The sequence below is a fragment of the Gordionus sp. m RMFG-2023 genome, chromosome 4 (genome assembly GCF_954871325.1).
Source record: "Gordionus sp. m RMFG-2023 chromosome 4, tfGorSpeb1-WG-v2, whole genome shotgun sequence".
Classification (NCBI taxonomy): Eukaryota; Metazoa; Nematomorpha; class Gordioida; order Chordodea; family Parachordodidae; genus Gordionus; species Gordionus sp. m RMFG-2023.
In genome coordinates, this window is record NC_088778.1 from 1,543,541 (window position 1) to 1,558,255 (window position 14,715).

The window sequence follows — 14,715 nt, forward strand, 5'->3', positions numbered from 1 at the left end:
ATACATGTATCTAGGTATTATTTATAGAAAGAAAAGTATCTGTTAATAATTCTGTACAATAGCATCATTATGACACCGCAAAGATAATGAGTATTCCAAAATGATTATAAATTTATATTAGCCATTTACATATTTTATTTAATCGTTAAGGAAAGTGGTAGCCAAACCAAGAGTTTTAAATAAAATAATTTGGAGGCAAAATTTAACATAGAGCCTGCCCCCTCCACTAAAATATTTTGATTCTCTAACCCCCATTTGTAAGCAAATCTACCCTCACCCCATTTAATTTTACAGAATGCTTATATACCTTCTTCCACTAAAAGCAATACGACTAATTTTACAGTTATTAGGAATTTTATTGTTTTGGGTAATACCAATCACAACACCATTATATTCTGTATCATAGTTTATAAATAGTGATTAAATATTAAAATCGGGGAATCAAAGTCAAGCCTTGGCATCGCTGATAATTTTGTTGTAGAAATCGAGTTCGCATTCAAGAGCGCGTTTGATGTTTTTGGGGTCCTTAAAGCCATGTCCTTCACCTTCAATAAATTCGATAAAAAAAAACTTATAATTGTAAAGTTAACGTCCAAAATTTGATTACACCACATTAACATTTTAATTTAATATTATTAGATTTTTCGTATATACTCCCTTAAATAAATATATTATTGCTTAGGATCCACACCCCCCAGAGTTCAAGATTCGTGCATACTGCATTTTAGAAGACGAAACCTAATTTTTAGCAGGAAAGAGTCGGGGTTTTTAAGCCATTTATATCCCCTTACCCAACCCCCCAAGTAATAATTAGGAAGCGAACAATAAAAAATAAAAGTTAAGTTTTGGTCGTAATTCTAATAATCAAAACAATCACCATCGAAAAGTGTCAACGATGCAGGTATCCCTTTTTTGATGAGCGCCTCGTACATCATGATAGCTTGATTGGGAAGAACCACCTAAAAATAGAATTTAAAATGATTTATAAAAAAAGAACAACCAAAAGAATTTCGGTAAAAAATTTTGTCATAGCTGAAGAGGGAGGGGAAAAAAAACCGTTTTTTTGGGAAAAAATGTTTTTTTAAAAAAAAACCACTTACAATACTCACGGAAAATTTAATTTAGTGGACGATGTCCAAAATGATTTATAAAAAAAAAAGATCCAAAGAATTTCGGTAAAAATTTTTCTCACTAGGAAGTCTATGCCGAGAGGGGGGAGTAAGGGGTTGGGGTAAAAAAAACCGTTTTTTGGCGGGGGGAAACATGTTTTTTTTTAAATTACATTTCCTCAAACTGATTTTTATAATACACAACAATATCCAATTTTGTAAATATAACCTACCAATATTTAATCATAAATTTCTGAGAAAATGAATTTGTTCTGTATTATCTATTTAAAAATAAAAAAAACTTTGTTTTAAGTTTTTTTTTGACATCTTCAGCCACGAAAATATTTTTTAGCCAGGTTCGGTTCAGATTTGTGAACCCAGTTTTGATCAAGGTGGGTTCGACAAGGGTTTCAAAAGCGTCAATCAATCATTTTAAAAACCATTTATTACGGGTATATTTTATTCAAACTTATACGGGAACAAAATACATTTAAAATGTCATAAATATTTATTGTCTATATTAATATAGGAATCAGTGACGTAAAAAAAGAGGGAGGGGGGTGGCTATTGGGGGCCTTGAAACCCCATTAAATTTTAGAAGATGTTTAAAAATAGATTGACGTTTACAAAAAATACCACCTGGTTTACGGTATCGGTTCGAAGTCCTGAAAAATTAAAATATCTGCTTCAACTAACACAAGAAATATAACTTTAGAAATGATTGACACTTTCATGATATTTAAAAAAGTATAGTATACTTTATCCTCCTTTCCATGGATAAAAGCGACTGGAGCCTTCACCCGATCAATGTGATTGATGGGAGATCGTTCTTTATAAAGATTTTTTTGTCCATCGCCAGTAGATTCGTTGTGATTGACGTCGCTTGACCGAAAATATATATTAAACCAATTAAGTAATTTATTACTCAGTGTAAAATTTAAGCAATTTCTAGGAAAATGTCGCTCCCTCATCATCAAGATTCCAAAATGCTAAGGCTATCGGTTCAGTTCGATTTGTAACAAATATTAATGTATGTTAGAAATTGGTTAGAACCTTTTCTAACACAAACTTATTAGAATTTAAGATGCTATTCACTAAAATATAATATTGAGCCGTATAAAATTAAAATGTTTTTTGAGTATCGCCTCCGTCAAATTGTTATCTATTAAAAGTAAAAGGATACATTCTATGGTTCAGTTCAGAACACTTTTAATATGTTAGGTTAGATAGGCTGGTACGAATAAAATATACAAAAAAATACATTTTTTTAAAAAAAAGAGATTACTTATGAGATATTTATCAAATCAAAAAAAAAAATTGATGTATTTTAATAATCGCTTTAAATAGGTTGGGATATCAAAAAATTTTTCCCAATGGTTTTAGAACTCACCTTTTTCGTTCCGGGTGACAAGCTCGGTTCAGATCCGGTTAATAATAACGGTTAATACCGGTTCGGTTCGAAACCTTGCTAGTTAGGGTCGACACGATAATTTGTTTTTTCTAGAATTTGATCAACCTAAAAATAAAATAATTTAAAATCATAACGCAAATAAGTTCTTTACCCGCAGACGAGTATTTGGGTGTAATATTTTTCGAACTTATGAGTATCGTCTATTAGGGCCTCCAAATCGCAAATTCCGTACCTTGCAACTCCTTAAAAATTTTTTTGGGGGAGGGGGGCGATTGAAATATTAGGATTGGTAAGTCAAATCAGATTTTAAAATTTGTTGTTGTTGTTGTGATTAATCACATACCTTCTGGTGCGATTGTAAACGGCTGATTCGATATTTTAGCCAGATGAGATATGGCCTAACCTTGAATTCATGGTGGCGCGATGGCGATCGCGATTTAACAGCTGATCGATATATTTTAAAATCTGTTTATGAGATCAATTTTCATTTATTATTAATATTAATAATAATGTAAGAAATAATGGTTTTTAGATTATAAAAAAAACTGTCAGCTGTTAAATGGCGGCAATCGAGCCGCTATGACTCCGATGTAAGACTCGAGATTTGGCTAAACAGATGTTCAAACCTTCGTGCCATCCACGAGAAAAAAATCTTCGGCAGGTTCGGATAATATTTTCCGGGATAAAAATATCGACTCGGCGGTTTTTAAAAAAAACAATATTCGATCCGTAATGGGACGCATTAAAAGTTTTAGATAGATTTCACAATTAATTTGTCAGCGTAATATTTTACAAAATAAAAAAAAACCTTAACAATTAAATCGTCGGTTTAGAATTGGAGTGTTCCATCTCGACATTTTCAAAATTTCTGCGTTTAGAAGTGGATATAATAACTTGTTTATACCAATCTAGATTTAAAAAAAAATTATTAATTTTTGCCCAGAGTTAATTGTCAAAAATTGATCGATAACTTTTTCCTTATATACTTTATTTTTAAACTTTTCACAGTTGATTTTCTCATTTTAAACATTTGTTGCAAGTGGAGCACTCCAATTCTAGACAGACGATATAATGTAGTAGTATATATATCAGAGTCCCCTGTAATGCCCGATTCAGTATGGCATGGGCTGAGAAAGATGTTATACCGAATAAAAAATTAAAATTTGTATAAAAAAATCTATTGAATGTATATCAAAAAAAAAAAGAAGATCTAATTGATTTTAATAGGATAAATGCTACGGAATTTTATAAATTATATATCAGAGCAGGCTCGGCACTAAACCCGGCCCGGGTAGTGCCTGAAAATTATTTTTAAAAAAAATCCGGGCCGGGCCGAAAATTATTTTTAAAAAAAAATCCGGGCGGGCCAAAATTTTTTTAAAAAAAATATCCGGGCCGGGCCGAAAATTATTTTTAAAAAAAATATCCGGGCCGGGCCGAAAATTATTTTTAAAAAAATATCCGGGCCGGGCCGAAAATTATTTTTAAAAAAAAATATCCGGGCCGAAAATTATTTTTAAAAAAAATCCGGGACGGGCCGAAAATTATTTTTAAAAAAAATATCCGGGCCGGGCCGAAAATTATTTTTAAAAAAAATCCGGGCCGGGCCGAAAATTATTTTTAAAAAAAATATCCGGGCCGGGCCGAAAATTATTTTTAAAAAAATATCCGGGCCGGGTCGAAAATTATTTTTTAAAAAAACCGGGCCGGGCCGAAAATTTTTTTAAAAGAAAATCCGGCCGGGCCCTACAAATGGTACTTTAGTGTCGATGCGTTTTTCCGGCAATGTGTTATTTTTGCAACTTTAATATTGAGCGCCTTTTTAAAAAAATTTAAAAATTGGACTTTACCGGGCTCTCATGAATTGTAGAAAAATTTTGCCAGTAAAATCCTTGAGTCATGTATATAAATATATGAGAAAAAAAAAATATTTAATATTAATTATATTAAGTTTAAAAAGTTCGCGGGAAAAAATCATCCGGAAATTCAATAAGGGTAGGCATTCCAAAACATGGCGGCGTACATTCCGGCAAAATTAGATTTTTTTTAAAATTAAAAACGAGCTCAAAAGATGATTGACAACTCGATGTGGGAATTAATGGCGATATCTTCCAAATTTTAGAAACAGCTGAGATATCGAACCGAAACCCGGTTCAGCATCTTTTGTAAGATTTGTATGGAGAGGTGTTGTTAATTTGCTTGGTCGTAAATATTACGGTTCTTTTATCAGGCCGACCCGATGTTCAGACTCGGGTTACCCGGGGGGGGGGGTGTATAAAATATTTTTTTTTGATATGGGTATCAAATAAAAGGTAATTAAAATATTTTTTTATTGTATTAATAATAATCACTCATAGAAGGCGGGTCTAGGTCTTGGGGGGTCAGGAATATTTTTATCAACATAAAATATCGATATGGGTATCAAATACCTACTAATTTAAATATCTTTAGATTAAAAGTATTTATTTTTTGTCTTGATGGGTAGACTGGGTCTGGGTGTCTTAAAAATATTTTTTTTTTGATATGGGTTTTATTGTAATAATAATAGTCACTCATAGATGGCGGGTTAGGTTTTGAGGGGTCAGAATATTTTTAAACACAATATATCGATATGGGTATCAAATAAATGCTAGTATAAATATCTCTTGATTGTAATAATTATACTCTAAGTAGGAGCGGGATGTCTTAGTTAGTCAGGAATATTGATATAGGAATCAAGTAAATGGTATTTTAAATGGAGGGTAAAAAAATATTAATATGGAGGTCTTGTAGGGCCAGGAAATTTTTTTTTATCAACACAAAATATTTATATGACTATAAAATAGAAGCCAGTTAAAATATTTTTCTACTAAAATAACAGTATTCACTCTTGGTCTCTTAATGGTAGTGTTGTTAATTGGTTGGTTGTGTAAAACCCAGACCCGGGGTTTGGGTCTAAAAAATCGACCAAACCGGCTCTGAGCATGAACCTTGAGCACAGACCCGAGGTTCAGACACGGTGTCCAGATGAATAATATTCTTTCAAATATTTCAAATAAAAAATATTTGTCAATAATATCGAACTTAGATACTAAAATCCGGCAGGCAACTCAGCTTACGGTTAAATATTTTTTAATCGGGACCACTTAGGGCTTTATAAATACCAAATAGGATTAAAATGAATTATTATGTAGGTTAGCTGAGAGATTATCTCCAGCTATACCATCCGGATCCTAGTTAGAATTAGGTACGAACTGGGATTTGTTAAATTTCATCAACTAGAGGACGAATATTTCATAATATACTTGATGAAAAATAAATTTATTTTCGGTCTTTTTTTAAATAATAAAATTAAGTATCTGGTATATCTAATTTTTTTGAATAAAAAACCGTGTTTTCTTATGTGATAAAAAAAAAAATTTGATTATATATTTGCGCATAATTTTAAAATCTAAAATATAGAAGTGATATTAAAGCCCCCCTAGTTTCTATAAACATAATCAAAATATTTTTATTTTACATTAAAAATTCGACATAAAATTGGATAAATTTAAGATATATTTTTAAAAAAATTTCGTGGGCTCAACCCGACCAGGCTAAATTTTTTTTAAAAGATATTAGGCCCACCCCAGCCCGAAGCTGACTTTTTTTAAAAAAAAAAATGCCCAGTCTCTAATGTATTATTCCAACATTCTCGTTGAAAAAAGTGTATAATTATGAAAATTACGTTTTTTTTCCTTCTTTTTAAAAAAAAAAAAATTTCGGAAGATAAAGGAAATCAACACATTGGTTTTTAATTACGATGTTCAAAACTCTTATTCTAATATCAAAAAAAATATATTCGTAATCGTAAATAACATCCGCATTGCTTTTCTTATAATTATATAAAATAACCATATTAAAACTGAAACAGAATATAAAAAATTAAATCAAAAACATAATTATAATACTTAATTAATATTATATAATCATTTAATTTTTAAATTCTCTCAAAGATATTACATAATTAGAGGAAAATAGAAGCGAACAAGTCAAAGTAAACATTATCATCTAGATCCTGTATCTAGATATAAAAATGTGGTATCTGTATCTAGATAGATTTTTGATTAAATAATCTATAACTATATATTATTTTAGACGTTGTATCGGTATCTAGATCCATTTAAAAAGTATCTTTTAACAACTCTGATTATTATAAACAAATTACCACCCCAACCTAATTTACCATTTAACAGTGAATGAAGTGAAACGAAACGCAACTAAAGAGTATTATTATTATTCCTAAATATAAAAATAAAAAGGGGGGTAAACAAAATATTACATATTGAAATTAAATGAAATAAAGATTCAATTTATGTTGTAAATTTATATAATTTGTGATGAAAATATCAAAGTACATCTCGCATGCGTTTTTTTTAATAATATTAATATATTTTATAAAAATATTAAAATTTAGGAGAAAATGGTAAACCTCATAAGATATTCTTAACTGCTGATTCATCTATCAGCATTGCTGAGTTCGATAAAAATGACGGTGGAATGAGAATTTTCTCCTTACTTTTATAATAGTTGTCACTGGATATTTGAAAATAACGTCCAATTTTTATTCGTTATAATCCCCTCCCCCCCCCCTTCAGGACAGGTTCGATCCATTAAAACTAGGTGTAAATTGTGTCCTGAGTCTAAATATATTTAAAGCACTGATATTTCGATATTATTTGTTAAAAATATTACCGATCAACTAGGCCTAATATTTAACATTAAAAAAAATTTCCCAAGCAAATTCCAAGGCCATATTAATTTTTAAAAAAAAATTCCCCCAGGCCCAAACCAAAAATTTGTAAGAATTTTGATAGTTGAGAACCTGAAATAAAATATTTTCAAAAAAAAATAAATAAAGAATTTTAAAAATACAAATCAAAATCAAATTTTATGGGCCTTAGTTTTTTTTGATAAGGCCTAGCTCAGGCCTGCAAAAATTTTTGTTTTAGGTCAATGTCTGATCTAAAGTTAATAATAAAAAAAAATTCTTAAGAATCCAAGCACACAATAACTTTGAAAATATCCCCAAGCCTAGCCCAATATAATTTATAAAAAATTTTTCCAAAGCCCAGTTCCGACCCATTATAATTTTAAAAAAAAATTTCTCAAACCTTCCCTCGACAAATACGGCAGATATAAATATTGAAATTCCTATTTTCAAAAAATCATAGGATTTTCCACCCTTGAGCTGAGCCTATTACTCTCCTCACCCAAATATGATTATTATCACAAATTTAAATTTATTCTAAATATTACAATAAGAAATAAATGGCAAAATTTTTATGTAAATTGCGTGGGACTTGGTTTTTTGATCAAAAAAAATTTCTCAAACCTTCCCTCGACAAATACGGCAGATATAAATATTGAAATTCCTATTTTCAAAAAATCATAGGATTTTCCACCCTTGAGCTGAGCCTATTACTCTCCTCACCCAAATATGATTATTATCACAAATAAATTTATTCTAAATATTACAATAAGAAATAAATGGCAAAATTTTTATGTAAATTGCGTGGGACTTGGTTTTTTGATCAAAAAAAATTTTCAGATAGATACTACTCAAAGTATAGGAATTTCCTAAATACCAACCTGATTTGCTAAATAACGACCAAAATTCATTAAAATATAATAAGACCCCTTATTTATAAAAATAAATGATTTTAGATATAACTTTAACATTTTATTTTTGTTAAATATGCCATTTTATATCGGATCGGATCGGCAAATTTTATAATAATGGCCGATAACCCATACTTAAAATAGGTGAAATATCGTTTTACCCTCCAAAAGATATATAAAATACCATTTATTTGATTCCTACATCAATATTTTGTGTTTATATAAATATTCTTGACTAACTAAGACATCCCGCCTACCTAGAGTATAATTATTACAATCAAGAGATATTTATACTAGCTTTTATTTGATACCCATAATCGATATTTTGTGTTGATAAAGATATTCCTGACCCCTCAAGACCTAGACCCGCTCTCTATGAGTGATTATTATTATTACAATAAAAAAATATTTTAATTAATTGATACCCATATCCAAAGAATATATTTTTTACATCACCCCCTCCCCCCCCCCTTCATCCACCCCCAGACCAAGTCATACCCATCAAGACAAAAAATGAATACTTTCAATCTAAAGATATTTTAAATTAGATTTTATTTGATACCCACATCGATATTTTGTGTCGATAAAAATATTCCTGACCCCCCAAGACCTAGACCCGCCCTCTATGAGCGTTTATTATTATTACAATAAAAAAATAATTTATATACCTTTTATTTTATACCCACATCAAAAAAATTATTTTATACTACCACCCCCCCCCCCCCCCACGGGTACCCGGGGTCTGGATTCAGAGTCTAAACACCGGGTCTGTGCTCGGGGTTCGTGCTCACAGCTGGTTTGGTCGATTTTTTAGACCCAAACCTCGGGTCTGGGTTTTACACAACCAACCAATTAACAACATTAGGGAGGGGTGGGGATTATATTCACAAGTAGTTTAACGTAAAATAATAAATGAACGATCGACAGTTATTTAACGTGAACGAATTGCGTAGCTTAAAAAGATATAGAAAATCTCTATTCCTTTATGTTAAATTATATATATTACATTGCTGCACATAGAAGAGTAGGAACTCCTATAAGCCACTAAATATTACAATCTCAACCCGACGGATTTAAAATGATGTAAACGACTTAAAAGTTTAAGAGGTTATTATTACGTTCCCGTTCCCCGTAAAAAAAAAGACAATGAAGACTATGATGTGAATTATGAGGGTTAGGTTGATACGTCATAGGATTTTAGGATTAAACAAATCTGTAAAATCTTAAAATTTCTCTTCCGTGAAAAGAACCCCCAATTCACCAAGCGCAAATTGGCGGTAAAATGTACAAAAATAATACCAAAAAAAATACGGTCTATTTAGTAAACTCCGCCGCCAATTTGGTCTAACTGTGAATGCAGGGTAACCGCTCATTCAGGGTGGAGTCGTCGCCAATTGGCGCTAACTACGAAGGAGGGGTTAAGTGGTAGGAAGGTAAAATTTTGGATTAATCAACAAATTTATGTTTCAAATAGCTGACGATATTCGAGAATATTCTATTTTTTAAAATTTAAACCGGCTTTGAAAATATCCGGTTTGAAGGCTAAGCAGGCGAGAGTAGTGTACCCTCCCGAAGACGAACCGTTGATGAAGAGTAAATTGGGGTTGACACGTTTGAGCGTTCGGCTCATGTGGATAGCTGCCGAACAACAATCTTCGACGTCCAGGATACCCCAGCTGGAGATGATAATAATAATAATATCAAATTTAATGTTTATATTATAATTTATAAAAGTAGGTAAAGATATATGAACAATGTCGACGACTACATCCTTTTGAAACAGACCACATAACTTTGTAGCTCCACCAGATAAACCTAAAATAAGAATGCTTCATCGAATACCCCTAACTTCATGAATATAGGTTCCCAAAGACCAACCTTTCACGTTCAATTATGAGACAATAGAAGATTGGAATGCTGTTAACTTCATAGAAGCCTAAACTATTCAAACGTTTTTTCTAATATAGTTGTATTAAACTTAATACCATGTCCTAAAAAAAAGGAATTTTTGAACAAATTAAATTATTGATTTTGTTGATGGGATGGACTAGAGGGGCGTTTTACGGTTGCCCAAAATCAGAATCCATCTTTAATAATCCCAAATAAGAATGGGATTAATGCCTTCATTAAGCTTCGTTAGTCAAAGAAGGGTCTGAAATGATGGGAGATAAAAAAAATTTTTTTAGTAAAGCCTACATTAATAGGTAAGCTCTAGAATTTGTAACAGTATTAATGAAAAAGGGTGGTCAAAAATGATATCTCAAAATGGTTTTATTCCTTTAAAACAGAATTTAGAAAGAAAAAAAAAATTTATTACAATTATTTATAGCTTAAATTAAACAATATAAAAATTTCTACTATTAATAAATGTTTAATATTATTTTAAAAAAATATATATAAATACATATTAATAAAAAAATTTAAAAAAAAATTATAAAAATAAAAAAATTAATAATATTTAATAAAAAAAAAAAATATTCTGTTATTATTCAGTTTTAAAACTATAAAATTGTATTTAAGTATGAAAATTTATTCAATCATCTCACAAAGAGCAACTATTAGTCAAAATTGCAATTAATAATGTACATCATAGCGAAAGAAAAATTAATGTATTGTGTGTCATCTCCTATTCCAGAATATTCGAAATTCAATCCCTGACTGAGGAAGCAAGTTAGCCTAAAGCATGTTGAAGGGGTTAAATTTATCGTTTTCTTCTTCTCTCATTCTAAAATGAAGTAACTACACAAAATAAAGAAAGAAAGAAAGAAAGAAAGAAAGAAAGAAAGAATTATAAAAGCCAACTATTCATAAAATATTATTAATTTTTTAAATGTAAACTTTCCTTTCAAGGAATCCCTGTAGGCCTTGCCCCGACCAAAGCTGCCCCTGTAATTAACGTGAAATACCGCGATGCCCCGGGACGTAAAAAATTGGGTTCCCTTGAGATCCAAGGAGTCGTACTTTTTAGCGGTCGGTCCACCGTGACTCGTCACTATCATGGGTGGCGCTAATTCGTGGTCTCGCGAATATGGGTGATCTGGATTCTATTTTAAAAAGAATATATATTTCGAACAATACATTATTAAAGGTATTATGGTGTAGATGAAGGGATGATACACTCATCCAAAAATTATGCCAAGGAGTTTAGTTTATTTTACTTGGGGAGGATAAAAGTATCCGAAACTGGTTTGACCATCGAAAGTGGGGAACGTTATCTCTTCGGCTTTACTGATGAATCTCTCATCCAATGGAGCGCCCTCGTAAGTTTTCCTTATGGGGGTTAGCTTGATTTGTGTATTGTAAAATAAATTGATTCAATTTATTCTCCACTTTTTTTCCTTTTCTTTTCTTTTCTTATCTTTTATTTACCTTCCCGGTAAGTAGGTCTATCCGAGCCAAATATTCGAAATCGGATTTCGGTCTTATGATCGCGAAAGCTACGTTTTCCTCGAACCGGGCCAATTTGACGTCGTGAATTTCTCCTATTCCCAATTGGTCGCCGTTCAGCAAAAGTTCGCTAACTACGTCACCCTCTTCATCCCCGTCTCCTCGTATTTTGACTAAGTACATGTCCTTGATAGAATAAGATTATAAAAGCGTGTTACAGTTTCATCCAGTGTAACGTGCAGTTATAACCGATACCACCACCCCCCCCCCCCCCCTTCCCACTCTAACGCATTTTTTTTATTTACAAAGAAAGGGGCCAGTTATAGGTTAGGGGTTCATAAAAAAATTTTGAATCATGGGTGTGTATATGTTATACCTACCCCCCCCCCCCTCCCCCCATTTTCTAAGCATAAGATATTAATAAATAACAAAAAGAAAATAAATTTACATAAAATGGTGGAAATATCAGACATTTTTTCAATATATTTTAAAAGGTTTAGACCAAAATTTGGCAAATTTTTGTAATATTTATATTTAAAATAGATTCCTCATCAAATGTGCTATTGCAAATGATACAAAAATGAATAATTCTAATAATTATTTTGCCATTTATCAAGGAAAGTTCTTACTTTCTATCTTTCCTTCCTTCCTTCCTTCCTTCTAATCTATATTTGAAATATATCAGTTTATTTAAATAAATAGTGGATGGAAAATGTGATTATAGTAATTATTATTACCTTTAAAAAAAAAGGTATGCTTATACCATGGATTTAGTCTACATTTTTTACATACATTGCAACAAATAGAAGAAAACAAATGGCTCTTACAAATGGGAAAAAATGACTTTATATGACAGCCATGCATCATTCATGAAGTATTTTTGGTGGATTCACGAGACCTATGATTTGTATAAATTTAACACCGATGACTTCTTCTTTAATGTAAAGGTTATAACCACCCCCCCTTTTTTTTATTTACCAACAGGCTTCAGTTTTTGCTATTTTTTTTTAAAAAAAAATAATATATATTTGAATTTTAAATATTTTTTTTTAAAAAAAAAACATTTTCGGCAATCGCTACAATAAGATCTGGTTTGGTGGGGGAAATATCATAAGCTGAATCGCCAGAGTTCCAAAGTGGGTAGCCAACATCCTTATGGTGTTCTCCGTTAAATTTTACCAGGGGTTTACTTTCATCGCCAAATTCTGTTGATCCTTTTTTTGAATAGGTAATATATATATATATCAAATTATGCACGAAATGAAAAGAGATAAATTTGCCTAAACACAAAGATTAAAAAATTTCAGCCAAGCGGCATCAGCCTCTTCTACTCTTTATTAAATCAAAAGACAAAATAATTTTAATTCAATATTTCCAGGGTATAAAACAGGTATCAAGATTACTGATTATATATATTTAAAATTAATCTTACCATTTGCATTTATCAGAGAATGTATGTACAAGTTGTAAAACCCAATCAAATTATGCATGAAATGAGAATAAATAAACATGTCTAAACACAAAGCTTAAAAAATTCCTGCCAGGCTGCTTTAGACTCCACTACTCTTTATCAAATCATTACATAAAATAATCTTATTTCAACATTTCCAGGGTTTAAAACAGATATCAAGTTTACTGATTATATATATTTAAAATTAATCCTACCATTTATGTTTATCAGAGAACGTTTATACAAGTTGTAAAACCCATTTCTGTCGCTGAGATAATAGAGAGTATTATTGCTAACAATCTTAGGTTGCATGGAGCTAACTCCAGGGATACTCAATTTAATAATAGATGTGATGGACATATTTGCTTGTTCTAAATCTTCTTCCTCATCTGGTTTGCTTTTTGTAATATGAACATTTCCAACACATATCTCGGAACTATCCCATGGCTTTTAAAATATATTATTTTAATTTATATAAATATATTCCATTTTGATATATATATAAACTTGAACATTATATTCTCATATTGTATAGTGCATTGTAGTATTTCATTTTTTTTTAAAAAAGATTAATTTAGTATGGTAATATGCATTTATAGAAATTTTTTTTAAAAAATTATATCTGACATTTTGATAACATATTAGTTTTCATTTTAAAGAAATTGGTTATTTTTTTTAATTTTTATCAAATGATAATTAATATGTTATTGAAACATTGAATATATAATATTAAAAAAAAATTTATAAGCACATATTATCATATTAATTAATACTTTTTATATATTATGCCCTATATAAATTGCATCATTTATAAAAAAAAACCATATTTGGATGATTCCATTGATTCCAAGTAATATATTTGCTAGTTGATGATAATGAAGGACTTAAATAAAAATCTGAACCTTGAGCAATCACATTACAATTTGTATTAAGCTTTCTTGGATTCAATGCTATTAAGACATTATCAGGGTCTAAATTATCATCACAATGCTTTTCACAAACGCAATAAAGGATGTGATTCTAAAATAATATCAACTGTTAAATACAATAAAAAAATAATATTTATTTACCAAATTATCGTAATAAAAATCGGTATATCTAGCATTTTGGTTAAGTGTTATGGGCTCAGGATTTTTGTCTGCCCCTTTTTGTAAATATATCCTCTGATCTGATTTATTAACAAAATATACGTCGCCATTATTAACCATGAAGGAATTGCCCCCATATTCATGAACACGTGATGATACATTAAATTCTTAAATAAATTGTAGAATAAATATTTAAAGATTAAAGTATACCTTTTGGGGTAAATTCTTTCAATTCTTTTGTTTTATAATCATAACAGTTGATAGTGTTTCTTCCACCTTCACAATTTTTAGATTCACTCCAGTATATTTCTGTTAATAAATATATTAAAAGAAAATAAATATGTATGCAAAACTTTTGGAAGTTAAGTTTTGATCTAATTGAATTTCGTTGATTCTGCTTGTACAAGTTACAATCAAATCACTCGTAATTGGACTTTTCCAAGAACCGTATGATATTTTTGCTTTCATGCTTTTGAAAAAAAAAATTAAACTGTTTAACATGTGTTATTAAAGCGCATTACGTTTTCGGTATCCGCTAAAAAAACAAAATTATTATCTACACCAATTTTATATTATAATTGTAGATGGGGATTAGCTGGGTTCTAGTCGCTTTTAACTAAACTTTAGTTT

At 30.3% G+C, this 14,715-nt stretch overlaps 1 protein-coding gene across 1 annotated transcript; it reads right to left on the bottom strand.

Annotated features, from left to right (window-relative positions):
• Positions 1 to 359: 359 nt before the first annotated feature.
• LOC135927991 (uncharacterized) lies at positions 360 to 14,569 on the bottom strand. The gene is made up of 14 exons (XM_065464286.1): positions 14,439 to 14,569; positions 14,296 to 14,394; positions 14,068 to 14,252; positions 13,820 to 14,017; positions 13,213 to 13,444; positions 12,610 to 12,761; positions 11,530 to 11,733; positions 11,319 to 11,444; positions 10,999 to 11,204; positions 9,676 to 9,836; positions 2,672 to 2,762; positions 1,868 to 1,991; positions 878 to 959; positions 360 to 545 (listed from the first exon to the last, which is right to left on the bottom strand). Exons 1-14 carry the CDS (start codon positions 14,551 to 14,553, stop codon positions 448 to 450), a joined length of 2,073 nt encoding a protein of 690 aa, XP_065320358.1. The 5' UTR covers positions 14,554 to 14,569; the 3' UTR covers positions 360 to 447.
• Between the last annotated feature and the right edge of the window lie 146 nt (positions 14,570 to 14,715).

What these genes read in the sequence shown, in the direction of transcription:
- LOC135927991 (XM_065464286.1), bottom strand. Translation starts at nt 14,553, where the DNA reads ATGAAAGCAAAAATATCATACGGTTCTTGGAAAAGTCCAATTACGAGT. An exon ending in TTCTCTGATAAACATAAATG is followed by an intron (nt 12,762 to 13,212) that starts GTAGGATTAATT and finishes ATTCAAAAAAAG; the next exon opens with GATCAACAGAATTTGGCGAT. An exon ending in ACCGGATATTTTCAAAGCCG is followed by an intron (nt 2,763 to 9,675) that starts GTTTAAATTTTA and finishes AAAATTTTTAAG; the next exon opens with GAGTTGCAAGGTACGGAATT.